This window comes from Oryctolagus cuniculus, chromosome 13 (genome assembly GCF_964237555.1).
Source record: "Oryctolagus cuniculus chromosome 13, mOryCun1.1, whole genome shotgun sequence".
Taxonomy (NCBI): Eukaryota; Metazoa; Chordata; class Mammalia; order Lagomorpha; family Leporidae; genus Oryctolagus; species Oryctolagus cuniculus.
Window position 1 is genome coordinate 54,796,152 of NC_091444.1, and position 13,274 is coordinate 54,809,425.

A 13,274-nucleotide genomic window follows, 5' to 3' on the forward strand; every position below is an offset into this window, starting at 1 on the left:
CCGGGTTGGCTACCGTCCCTTCCACCTCCGTGGAAGGGCGGTTCCCCCTAGCCACTTTCCCCACTTCCGCGGGGGAGCGGCACACCGCCGGCCGGCTCTCTCGGGGGCTGCACTGGTGTTCGTTCAGATAGATGTTCCTGGTGCATGTTGTCTCTCTCCTCCTTTATAGTCCTCTTCCACCAATCCCAACTCTGCTACCCACATGCTGAGTATGCTGCTCTCCTCCAATCAGGAGCAGGTCCTGCTGTTTATTGGCTGAACTGGAGGCAGCTGTGTAGAAGCTGTTTCCCCCTCTCCCAGGGCCATATTGTGGGAGAGCAGATGCATAGAATAAGTCTTAATTCCAGTAACTTAGTCTAGTCCGAGTTGCTCCCAGTTGCTCCCCAAAACTATGTTCCTAACTTTGTATATATGAAATGCATGAAATCTGTATACCTTAAATAAAAGGTTTCATCACCCATAAACCCAGAGGATGTATTTGATCTAGCAAATAAGATGCCAGTTATGAGTAAGGTTTAGCATTTTGCCAGCAGGTTATTTTAATTATTATTTTAAAGATTTATTTATTTGAATGTCAGAGTTACAGAGAGTGGGAGAGAGAGAAAGTGAGCAAGCGTGTGCTCTTTCACCCCCTGGTCTATTTCCCAGATGGCCACAACTGCCAGGGCTGGGGCCAGGCTGAAGCCAGGAGCCAGAAGCTTTTTCCAGCTCTTCCATGTAGGCACAGAGGCCCAAACATTTGAGCCATCTTCCACTGCTTTTTCCAGGCCATTAGCAGGTAGCTAGATTGAAGTGGAGCAGCCAGGACACAAACCAGCACCCATATGAGTTCCTAGCATTGCAGGCAGCAGCTTCACCCACTATACCACAACACTGGCCTTTGGTCTGGCAGTTAAGACATTGGTTGAGACCACTGGCATACCATGTCAGATTGCCTAGGTTCAAATCCTGGCTCTGCTCCCAATTCTAGCTTCCTGCTTATGCAGACCCTGGGAGGCAATGACAATGGTTGAAGTAGTTTGATCCCTGCCACCCAGGAAGGAGACCTGGATTGAGTTTCCAGCTCTCAGCGTTGGCCTGGCACAGCCCCAGCTATTGAGGGTATTTGGGCAGTAAACCAACAAATGAGAGCTTGCTCTAATAAATAAAAATTTTAAAGCCACTAGTTAGGACACCCATATCTCCATATGGGAATATCTGGGTTTCTGCCCCAGCTGTATTCCCAATTCCAGCTTCCTGCCAACTTGTAACCTGGGAGGCAACAGGTGATGGCTCAAGTGTTTGGTTTCCTGCCACCTGTTTGGGAGACCTAAATTTAGTTTCCAGCTCCTGGCTTTGGCCTGACCCAGCTTTAGCTGTTGTGGGCATTTGGGGAGTGGACTAGCAGAGGATGCTCTGCTCTCAAATAAATTTTTTTTAATTAAACACTCATAAACCCATCATCCAGATATAACCACTATTACATTTTGGTGTAGTCTTTTAGTCTTCCATGCATTTGTATGTATTTGTGCTCACATAACTATGTAAGTTCTTCAAAATAAGACATTCATGATAATAATCAGTTTCAAAAGGTAATGTGGCCGGCGCCGCGGCTCAATAGGCTAATCCTCTGCCTAGTGTCACCGGCACACCGGGTTCTAGTCCCGGTCGGGGCGCCGGATTCTGTCCCGGTTGCCCCTCTTCCAGGCCAGCTCTCTGCTGTGGCCAGGGAGTGCAGTGGAGGATGGCCCAAGTACTTGGGCCCTGCACCCCATGGGAGACCAGGATAAGCACCTGGCTCCTGCCTTCGGATCAGTGCGGTACGCCGGCCACAGCACGCTGTGGTGGCCATTGGAGGGTGAACCAACGGCAAAGGAAGACCTTTCTCTCTGTCTCTCTCTCTCACTGTCCACTCTGCCTGTTTAAAAAAAAAAAAAAAAAAGGTAATGTGACATAAATAGAATTGTAGGTAGTAACAGTCCATTAGCCCACAGAATCTTGGCAACTACAAAATAAGTGATAATACTTCTCACAAAGCTCTTGTAAACATTAAATGAGATCATGTGAATAAAGATTCTAGTTTGGTATCAGGCCAAATTAACAATTACAAATTAGTAATTAACAATTACAAAAAAACGTGGTATGAAAGATGAGGTCCTACATTAGTGTTCATTACTAAGCTTAGAGGATGAAGCTGTAGGACCTCTTTACTGGGAAGTATCAGGACTTTATTTATGTCAAAAACTCTACGGCCTGCAAACCTTGTATTACCTACTAAATATTCTAAAGAATGAAGGAAGAGAAGCAACATTCTTAGCAACAAAACAAAAAAATCAAGTAACAAGTCATGTGAATGGCTCAATTTTTTACTGCCATAAGCTCCAATGGGTAGGATTACATTTCAATTTCTAAAACTTGTCCTTAGAAAGAAAACAGAAAGATAGTTTGTCCTTGTTTCTCATCACCATTTTTAAGGCTTGAGAGCTACATAATTATATATGGCTCTGATGAGAAATCCATTTCATCTTTCTTTAGTAGTAGGAAATGATCCAAAATATCTCCAAAAATAAATTATTGAAGGCCAGAGATCTTTACTACATTAGCTGCAATGTTTTTATATGACACAGAATCTAGGTAGTCAGTCTAATACATAACAAAAACAGGTTGCTATGTTTTCAAAGGACCAATTAAAATTAACAAAATCAGGGAACAGAGTCTTACACTAGGATAATTTTAAAAGATTACTTTATAACAACAGGAACACAGGAATTTTTGCATAGATATCTTATTTTCTATCATATATATATTTTTTTTTTGACAGGCAGAGTGGACAGTGAGAGAGACAGACAGAGAGAAAGGTCTTCCTTTGCCGTTGGTTCACCCTCCAATGGCCGCCATGGCCGGAGCGCTGCAGCTGGCACACCGCACTGATCCAATGGCAGGAGCCAGGAGCCAGGTACTTATCCTGGTCTCCCATGGGATGCAGGGCTCAAGCACTTGGGTCATCCTCCACTGCACTCCCTGGCCACAGCAGAGAGCTGGCCTGGAAGAGGGGCAACCGGGACAGAATCCGGCACACCGACCAGGACTAGAACCCGGTGTGCCGGTGCCGCAAGGCGGAGGATTAGCCTAGTGAGCCGCGGTGCCGGCCTCATAGATATATTTTAATTCGAAGTTGTATAGAGTTATGTTATTTCATCCAACTGTGAGTCTTGTACCAAAATGAGTTCTTTTACAAGTTGAATTAATCTTTAATGTAAATCTAAATTTTCATGGTTAAGCTTAATACATATTTATTGAACACTTAATGTGTGCTAAGTATTACATATACAGTATAACAAGGCTCAAAGCCCTGTGAAGGAGCTATTTATCGAACAAATGAAACAGGCACACGGAATTCATAACTTGTCCTAAGCTGAAGAGCTAGTAAATGGCTGGGCTGAGATCTAATCCCAGGCAAATTAACTCCAGTCTTCATCACTGTTCTACGCTATAGCTATACAGCTTAATGTAGCTTATCTGACTAATGTAGCTTATCTGATCTCTTTATCACTAACAGCAGGTCAAGTGGTCAATTAGTGATAAGCGGATCACTGATGATGGTCAGCTCACTCATTTTGTTTGAATTCATGGCCCAGCAACATTTTTTCTCAGACACATAACTAATGAAAGCTGTATCTATTGCTGAAACTCTAAATGAGCCTGACTTTGGAGAATTTAGATACTAACATAAAACTGATAATGACATGTCCCTCCCTAATTTTTTAACACAGAAATAGGTGCATTCCAGTGACAGGAGAGAGGCGAATACAGTCAGCAGCATTTCCAACATGGTTCCGCATCAGCATGCTCCTCAGGAGGAAGTTATTAAAACCTTTAGCCTCCGTTTCTTAATCAGAGAAAACAGATACAGAAGCCCCTCTCCCCTTCTAAAAGATTTATTTATCTCAAAGGTAGAGTTAAAGAGACAGAGTGAGAGACTCATTGATTCACTTCCCAAAGCGCCACAATAGCCAGGCCGCAGCCAGGAGCTTGAAACTCCATCCAGGTTCCCGACATGAGTGGCAGGGGCCTGAGCACTCTTCTACTGTCCTTCCAGATGCATCAGCAGGGAGCCAGATCAGAAGTGGAGCAGCCAGGACTTGAAGAGGCGCTCACGTGGGATGCCAGCATTACAGGTGGCAGCTTAACCTGCTGCACCATCACACTGGTCCCATTCGTTTAGATACTCTATTACATCTTCAAAATGCCTTCTCAAAAGATTAAAAGCTGGGGCCGGCCCTGTGGCACAAACAATTAAGCTGCAGCTTGTGGTGCCCACATATAGGGTGCCTGGAGTCCTGGCACTCACAGTTCTGATTCAGCTTCCTGCCAATGTGCCTAGGAAGGCAGCCCCATCACCCAAGTTGGAGACCCCGATGGAGTTCCTTTGGCTTGGCCCAGACCTGGCTGTTGCAGCCCTTTTGGGAGTGAACCAGCAGATAAAAGATCTCTCTTCATCTCTCTGTCACTCTGCTTTTCAAATAAATTTTAAAAAGAAATAGATTAAAAGCTACAAAAAGACAAAAATTACATTTACCCTAAACGCCGCATTTATTTATCATCAGAAACCAAGGTAGGAGGGTTGGGCTATTAGCCTAGTGACGAAGACCCCCTTGTCCCACGTCAGAGTGCCTGGGTTCAATTCCAAGCTCCAGCTCCCGACACGAGGTTCTGGTCAGTGTAGATTCCAGGAGGCAGCGGTGATGCTCAAGTGATTGGGTTCCTGCCACCTACACAGGAGCCCTGGACGGTGATCCTGGCTTCACCCCCACCTGGCCCCAGCTGTTGCAAGGAACCTGGGCAGTGAATCAGCTGGTGGGAACACTCTCTGTTTGCCTCTCAAATAAATAAAACTTTAAAATGAAAATAAAGTTGCTGAACAAATTTTCAAAAACACTGAAACATCCTTCTTAATGCCAAATATTTATCTTTTTGATGAATAATGAAATCATTTAGAAATAGACTGCATGGTACACAATTTACCCTTTTCTTGATGATTCAAAATCTCCATGAAAATTTCTCAAATCGATCCCTTCTCCACCATTAATTTTAGCTACTGCTTCAGTTCAGACTGTTAGCATTCATCTGGACTAGCACAAGAGTATCTTAACTGGTTTCTCCCCAATTTCGCCATCTTACTGCCAAATAAGATTCTTCTAAAAATAAGTAAGCAAATAAATACAAAGAGAACCATGTGGCATGTGAAAATCCCTTGGATTACAGATGTAAACTACTTTTTGATCTTCTTCCACCTCTGCCACTGTCAGTCTTCCCTGCTTCTAATCCAGGTCTAAGCGGCTTCTGTTCTGCTTCTCTTTCTATGCATTTCTCTTTTTCTCGCAGAGAGGTACAAGGCTTTTCAGAGAAATAATACTTCCAGACATACTAAGGTCAGACTGCAGAGAAAACATTCTTCTACCACAAACCGTCAATATAAATCGGCCCAGTAGATGCCCGACGTCTATGTTACACAGTATAAAACCCAAAGTGGATCCTTAATAAATGCCTGTGGAAGTTTCTAGACCCCCTTAACAATTTGGGTCTATACTTCCCTTACCCTTTGTAAGGGTAAGGTACCTAGTTTGATGCTGGTGTCTGGAAACAGGAAAAAGGAAGGGGCTAAAAAAAAAAAAAGCAAACATGAGACAAAAGGACAAAGCAGTTCACAAAAGAAAGATATGTGTGTGTATATATATACATATGTATGTATACAGTCAACAAAACTACGCAAAAATGTTCAACTTCACTAGGAATCAAATCTATATTAGCAGTAAGGTATCAATTTTCTCCTACATTCAAACTGACAAATGTCTCTTTAAGTGATAATAACCGGGCAGGCACTGTGGCGTAGCGGGTAAAGCTGCTGCCTGCAGTGCTGGCATTCCAACTGGGCACCGGTTTGAGTTCTGGCTGCTCCACTTCTGATCCAGCTCTCTGCTATGGCCTGAGAAAGCAGTAGAAAATGGCCTAAGTCCTTGGGCCCCTGCACCCGAGTGGGAGATCCAGAGGCGACTCCTGGCTCCTGGCTTTGGATCGACTCAGCTCTGGTTGTTGCAGCCAGTTGGGGAGTGAACCAGTGGGTGGAAGACCTCTCTCGCTTGTTCTGCCTTTGCCTCTCTGTAACTCTGCCTTTCAAATAAATAAATAAATAAATCTTTTTTAAAAAAGATAATAACCAAATGATAGGTACATTAAGGAAATGTTGATAGTGATTTCAAAAACAGCTTCATTGCTGGCAGAAACGTAATGTGGTACAATCTTCTGCAATTTGTCAATATACATCAAATACCCTAGAATGGTATCTTTTTCCAACAAGTCAGTATCTGAGGACCTACTTTAAAGAAATAATCCGTGATGAACTTAAGGCCCTCTACTTACCACAGTGTTCCGTATTAACACTGAAAAATTGTAGGCTACATCAATGCACAAGACAATTACACCAGTTAAATAACTTATGGTGCATTTACATGATAGACAACTATGCAGCCATTAAAATGATGTTGGAAGCACATCATTAAATATTACTCTACACCAAATTAAGTCGGAGAAACAGGCTATAAGGATGATGCACACACTGTCTGGTTCCCTTTGTATGAAGTACAAAAGGCAAGCCTCTGTTGGAGAGCAGGACGGTTACCACCCCTGGCAGTGAGAAAAGGGAGCGTGAGGGAGCTTCTGGGCACCGGCAGCTTTCTCTTCAATCTGGGTGCTGATTAGCTGGGTGCGTGAAAACACACCAAGCTGACAATGACATGCATTTACTGTACATCAATCACATTTTAAGAACATTAATTTCCTCAAAACATTATATGAATGTGCTTTAGATGGATTTTTTTTAATTTCAAATGTTTCTACAAAGAACTTTTTTTACTTTTATAAGAAAAAAATGTAAACATGGCCATCAAGGCACGTAAGCAAATGTTTAATAGGTGAACAATTCATTCATATGCTCCTGATTCATTCATTCCAGCTTCTGACCATCTCCTATAGCCACCATTCTAGACGGCCTAGACACAGCAGTAAACCAAGTCTTCAACATGTCAGGGACAGTTCACAAGCCCAAGCGAGCTCCCCAGGGGCACGGCGCCTTCTGTGCTTGAAGACTTATGTGATATAATCCGAGAGTCTGGCAACCTGTGAAGTGCTGATGAGAGTGGATATTCCAAAGTACATTAAAGTGCAAGGGAGGCTGACTTCAAAACTAATTGTTCAAAAACATGCCCAGACTGTGTTAAAAATCAGACCAAAACTCCACTTTCATGTGCATGCTCTGAGATGACATCAAACCCAAACAGGCAGAAATCTTGAAAATGAGGAAAACGTGCACGCCCACTGCAGATCTACTGACAAGGAAGAGGACAGTCACGACGCACACAACCACGGTGTGCTCTTGTCGATCTTGAAGATACCTCCAGAATCACATCAAGCATTGGCATCCGCTACCATCACAACACCATTCCTCCCTAATAGTCATGCAGTGTTTACTATGGGTCAGATACTGTTCTGGGTGTGTTATTAATTGAATCCTCACAATTATCCTATGAGATCATCATTTTATAAATAAGGAAACTGAAGCAGAGACACAATTAGCATACAAGGATAAATTTGGAAGAATCAGCCCTGGGCAAAATTGCAAAGCAAGCTCAATTTGTCTTTGACCTCCTACTTGCCCTAGATCTATTTCCATCCAACAGACAGCGAGTCCCTTGCAAGCATAACACCTGACATTCAGGTATTTTTGAGTGGATATGTTCTCTTCCTTTCTCTTGGTTTCCTTGTTTCCAAATATCCTAGAAAGAAATCCTCTTTTTTCACATCAGTTTTCTTTTCTTCTTAAAACATTTTCATTAATAATTGAAAGGCAGGCGGGCAGAGATTTCCCATCCACTGGTTGACTCCCAAACACCTGTAACAGCAGGCGCTGGGCAAGACTCAATCCACGTCTCCACATGGGTGGCAAGGACCCAACCACTCGAGCCATCACCTGCTACCTTCCAGGGTGCATGTTAGTTGGAAGCCAGCAGAGTAGAGAAGGGACTCTCAGTGTAGGCACTCCAACTTGGAATAAGGTGTACCAAGCAGTGTCTTCACCACTATGCCAAACGCCTCCCTGCTCACATCATTTTTCTACATTAACCATCAAAGACGCTTGCTGAGGCACTGCCCCAAACCAGTATGTTGTAATGAAATTCTATATTCATATTCCCCAGACCAACGGCTACCTTTCCCACCATTTTCCTGTCTTCGCACCCAAAGGTGTGTGGGATTTCACAAAAGGAGACTTGCTTCCTCTTCACCAGTTGTTCCTGACTGGTTCCAGCTGTTCAACGTAGCCACTGCATTTGGAAAGTTGCTGATCCTGGTACTAACGGGACTCACCCCTTTCCTTTCAGTCCCTGCTTAGCCTGCCCCAACCTGACAGCCACCAATCGTTCTCTATCCTCTTCTATTCTTTTACTTTTCTCCACCATACTTATCACTACTCTTTGTGACAGCTTTAATTATTTCCTTATGCTCAGTCTTCCCTTCTAAATTGCAAACTGCATGAGGGCAGGAACTTTATCTTGATTACTGCAGTACTCCAATATCTGCTGAATGAACTCCAACCAGAAGACCTTTTTTAATATTCACGGGAGGTAAATCTCCCTTTCAAAAAACACTGCTATGGCTTAATGGAACTGAAGACAAAGGCAGAAGAGAAAAAGAACATCTAAGTAAACCTTACAATAGCAACTCAAGGGAAGACTACTACTTTGCAAAATCTTGGGCTTTCTCTTCCTACTCAAAGTGTGGGGTTAAAATGTAACAATATCCAAATATTTTCATTTAAACATGACAGCACAATAGGAAAAAAGATAAAATTGCAGCAATCAAGATATCTCTAGTAATTTTAGTTTTGCAAGTACAAAAAGGGGAGCCCAGCGCTGTGGCATAGCGGGTAAAGCCACTTCCGATCCAGCTCTCTGCTAATGGCCTGGGAAAGCAGATGATGGCCTAAGTGCTTGGGCCCCTGCATCCACGTGGGAGACACGGAAGACGATCCTGGCTTCGGATCAGCCCAGCTCCGGCTGTTGCTGCCATATGGGGAGAGAACCAGTAGATGGAAGATTCTCTCTCTGCTTCTAAATAATCTTAAAAAAAAAAAAAAAAAGAAAGAAAAAGCAAAGCACAAAAAGGGAAAAAAAAGGAAAATAAGGAGTTCATCAGGTTAAATTCAGAATAAAATAGATTATCTGACCAGATGCACAGTATCCATTCAAGTCATAGTTAACGTATACAGCTAGTACTGCACTTCTCTATTATCCTGTCCTTTTCTAAGTGGTCTACTTGTTACCTTAATCCAGCAAGTCTAACTGGATGGCAGATAAAGGCATCAGCCAAACATTAAGGGAGTAGGGAAAACTTGTCTCAAACTAAGAAACTGTCTGGTAAGCTTTCAAGATTTAACCTTAGCGGTGAGGTTTTTGTCTTCTATTGAACTACAAAAGACTAGTTAAGGTCATAAATATCAAAAGGATGTTCTACAAGTAGATTCCAGTAGAGCTCATGCAAAAAAAAAAAAAAAAATCTATAAGGCACAAATTCAGCAGACGTTACCAAGCATTTTATATATATGGCACTCTTAGGTCAGCTTACAAAAACAAAGCCCCGACCTGCAAACAGCTTGAATGCACTAACACTGTACTTCGATGAAATAGTGTTTAATTCTATTCAGGTCACACAAATAGCCTTTTCAAAGTGCTAGTGGTCTGTCTAGTAGGAAAAGACTGTTATCAAAAACAGTCCCAATATAATCTCATTTATCAGTGAGACTGTTTTGAGAACTGGCCAAATACTCTACTTGTAAGTTAAGGCATAGAGCCATCTGCTGAATTGCAAATACTCAATGTTGACTTTTAAACTTTAACACTGTTAGAGTTTAAATAGTGTTAAAGTTTAAACAACTGTTTGGAGGAGAAGTGCTAAGAGGAAAATATCCCAGCGCACTTAAAAAGCAAAATGACTATTATTCATCTCTAAAACAGCTTTCAAGGTTTCTTTGCATGTCCCAGGGCAAGCCCTTAAAAAGAAGACAAGAAAAACCTGGCGTTCAGGGTGGTGGAACCCGCTAATAAAATAGTGCAATGGGCACCTGCTGTGGGCAAAGCATTCTTCTAGGCTATGAACCTTACAGGAACAAAGATTTCACTCCCACAGAGATTACGCTTTAAAGCAAATGGGCGTGATTTCCATGTGTATTTCATTACTGGAACCGAACGCACAGGAACGACTCCACTCAAAAGCCCTGCCCTATTTCACGTCTAGATTTGTTTAACCGACTTCCATCGTCATCAAAGAATACCAGATTATCCTCGCAGCAAAACTATTCCTTAAAAGCAAACACCTGGCCACCTTTTCGCACACGCAGACATCCCCCCCACGGCATTAACGGCTTCAGAGTCTGCACCGAGTAAAAAGACCCACAACTTGGAGACGAAAACCCCAACTTGCCAGCCCGGGCTTGCAGGCAGCGGCGCCGGCGGCTGAAGGGCACCCGGGGTTCTGGTCCCGGCGGCAGTGGGGCACCGCCCGCCAGGCCCGGGGGGACAGCCGAAGGACTCGCCGCGGCGGGCACCGGCCGCGGGACCCGTGAGGGGAGCGGGAAGGTGAGGAGCGGCGGCGGGGGCACGCGGAGCCCGCCCTCGAGTCTGCCCCGTGATAGCGCTCCGAGAATGAAAAGAACCGTTTGTCTCGCAGGGGGCCGTCGCGTGCGGTGGCTTTCCGCCCCCTCCAGCAGTTCCCGGTGGGGCTCCGCGGCACCCAACTCGGAGCCGGGCCTCCCGCCCCTCGCGGCCGCCGGCTCGCCCGGGTCCCAGGACCTCTCACCTGCGGGGCCGGCCCCGGAAGCGCGGGCGGGCGGCGGGGAGCGCAGCCGCAGCCAGAGGTGCAGCGCGGCCCCGAGCACACACGGGCACAGCAGCACCAGCCAGTTTCGCATTGGCCGCCCCCGCCGGCTCCACCTCGCGCCCCCGCCGCGCGCCGGGCTCTCGGGCGTCCCGGCGGAGAGGGAGGGGATCTGGAAGTGCGGAGACGAGGGGCGGAGGCCGACGCCCGCGCGACCGCTCCGGACACGCCCGCCCACCCGGCTGCCGCCTTCAGGGATCCTCGCGGCTCCCGGCCCCGCGTCTCAGGTCCCCTAGACCGCAGGCAGCGGCGGCTCAGCCGGCCGAAGCCCCGCCCACCCCGCTCGGCCTTCCCACCGGCTCCGCCCACCGTTTGCTCCCACTCGCCCCTCCCCCTTCTCTCGGGTCCCCACCCACGACCGCCGGCCTGCCGGGAGCTGAAGTCGCGTTCCGGTCCCAGGCAGGGGGCGCGTCGAGAAGTCTGAGGCTCAGGAACCACATTTCCCATAATCCCTGGCACGTGCCGACGTCACAGCGGCCGCGAAGGCGAAGCGCGAGGTCCCACAGAGGGCATGCGCAAGCCTACTCTACGTCTCCTGCCACCCAGCGGTAGAAGTTTGGTAGTGCCGGGACACCCGGCGCTCAGGCTCCCGCAAAGCCGGGGAGGGAAACGCTGCTGAGGCGAAGGTTGCGGGTCGCCTCCGTGTTGAAGGCGGTCTCAGTACTCTAGTTTGAGATAGTGCGGCGCTGCCTCTCTCCGGAGGCTGTATCTCTTGGCCGCCGGCTGTGTGTGTGTTGGGGTGGGGGGAACCCTGCTGACGTGTCCTTGGCCCGGAGAGCTGGCCACGGCAGCCCGAGTGTGTCGACGTTTTGAGCGGTGAATCACCAGGGATTAGTTCTGGTGCAGTGTGTTCCCGGCTCCTTGCCCAGGCTGTCCTCTAGGAATGCAGGCGAGCAGGACGGGCAGCGCCCAAGGGACCGCAGCACGGCGATGGTGGGAGCGGGGGTGGGATTGCCCACGCCCCGGTTCGTTGGGAGCCGAGCATGGGGCCTTCCTCCCGCAGGACGGGGCCGGGGAGCCGTGGCGGAGCTTGGGCAGCGCCCCTTGGAGACAAACACGGCCGGCGGTGATGCGGAGGGGGGCTGGCTTACCGGGTGTGTGTGCCCAAGTTACTACAAGTTGTGGGCAAAAAAGGTAATTCTATATGGGCCCTGCAAAAGGTTTGTTGAAAGAGGGAACTGTAAATTTTTTTTTTTTTTGGGTACAAAAAAGTTTAGAAACCCATGCGGAGTTTTTCCAAACACACAATACCATGAACTTTCTGAAGATCCCCAGGCACACGAATTGTTGAGGGGTCGAATTGTTGAGGGGTCGGCACTGTAGCACAGCAGGTAAAGCCACCACCTGCAGTGCCAGCATCCCATATGGGCGCCAGTTCGAGTCCCAGCTGCTCCACTTCTGTTCCAGCTCTCTGCTATGGCCTGGGAAAGCAGTGGAAGATATCCCAAGTACTTGGGCCCCTGCAGCCACATGGGAGACCTGGAAGAAGCTCCTGGCTCCTGGCTTCAGCTTGGCCCAGTCATTTGGGGAAGTGATTCAGCCGAGGGAAGATCTCTCTCAGCCTCTGCCTCTGCCTCTCTGTAACTCCACCTTTCAGAAACAAAAGCAAAAACAAGCAAAGAAAAAAATAATGGTTGCCAGAAAATTCACCTAAACACCTCAAACTGTCATTAAATGACAAAAAGGTATTTTATTCCAAAAGTCACTGAACGCTCCAATGGTAGACCTCCCAGGCACTGTCCCCCTAGGTTCACTGAACGTTAATTTACTTTCACCAAAGCAACCCACTGTTGAAATGACTGTGGTTGGTTGGCAAACTGTCTACTGTTACGGTCTTTAATTTTTTTTTTTAAAGATTTATTTATTTACTTGAAAGTCAGAGAGTTACATAGAGAGAGAAGGAGAGGCACAGAGAAAGGTCTTCCATCTGCTGGTTCACTCCCCAGTTAGCTGCAACGGCTGGAGCTTCACCGATCTGAAGCCAGGAGCCAGGTGCTTCCTCCTGGTCTCCCATGCGGGTGCAGGGCCCAAGCACTTGGCCATCCTCCACTGCCCTCCCGGGCCACAGTAGAGAGCTGGACTGGAAGAGGAGCAACCAGGACAGAATCTGGCACCCCAAGTGGGACTAGAACCCGGTGTGCCAGCGCTGCAGGTGGAGGATTAGCCTAGTGAGCCGCAGCACCGGCCCAAAACTCTTTTTTTTAAATCGATTTACTTATTTATTTGAAAGTCAGAGTTACATGAGAGAGAAGGAGAGGCAGAGAGAGAGAGAGAAAGAGAGAGAGAGAGAGGTCTTCCATCTGCTGGTT

General features: G+C 46.7%; 1 protein-coding gene across 3 annotated transcripts in view; it reads right to left on the reverse strand.

The window, feature by feature from the left end:
* Nucleotides 1-11,420, reverse strand: part of B3GALNT2 (beta-1,3-N-acetylgalactosaminyltransferase 2) — a 73,624-nt gene extending 62,204 nt beyond the window's left edge. Inside the window, exon 1 of one of the 3 annotated variants that reach the window (XM_017347726.3) lies at nt 11,318-11,420. In XM_017347726.3, coding sequence (XP_017203215.1) covers nt 11,318-11,405 — 88 coding nt within the window. In that variant the 5' untranslated portion in view covers nt 11,406-11,420. Of the gene's footprint in view, nt 1-10,887; nt 11,185-11,317 lie in introns of those variants that run through there. The other 2 variants (XM_002717323.5, XM_051820730.2) reach the window with 2 other exon arrangements.
* Nucleotides 11,421-13,274: the final 1,854 nt, after the last annotated feature.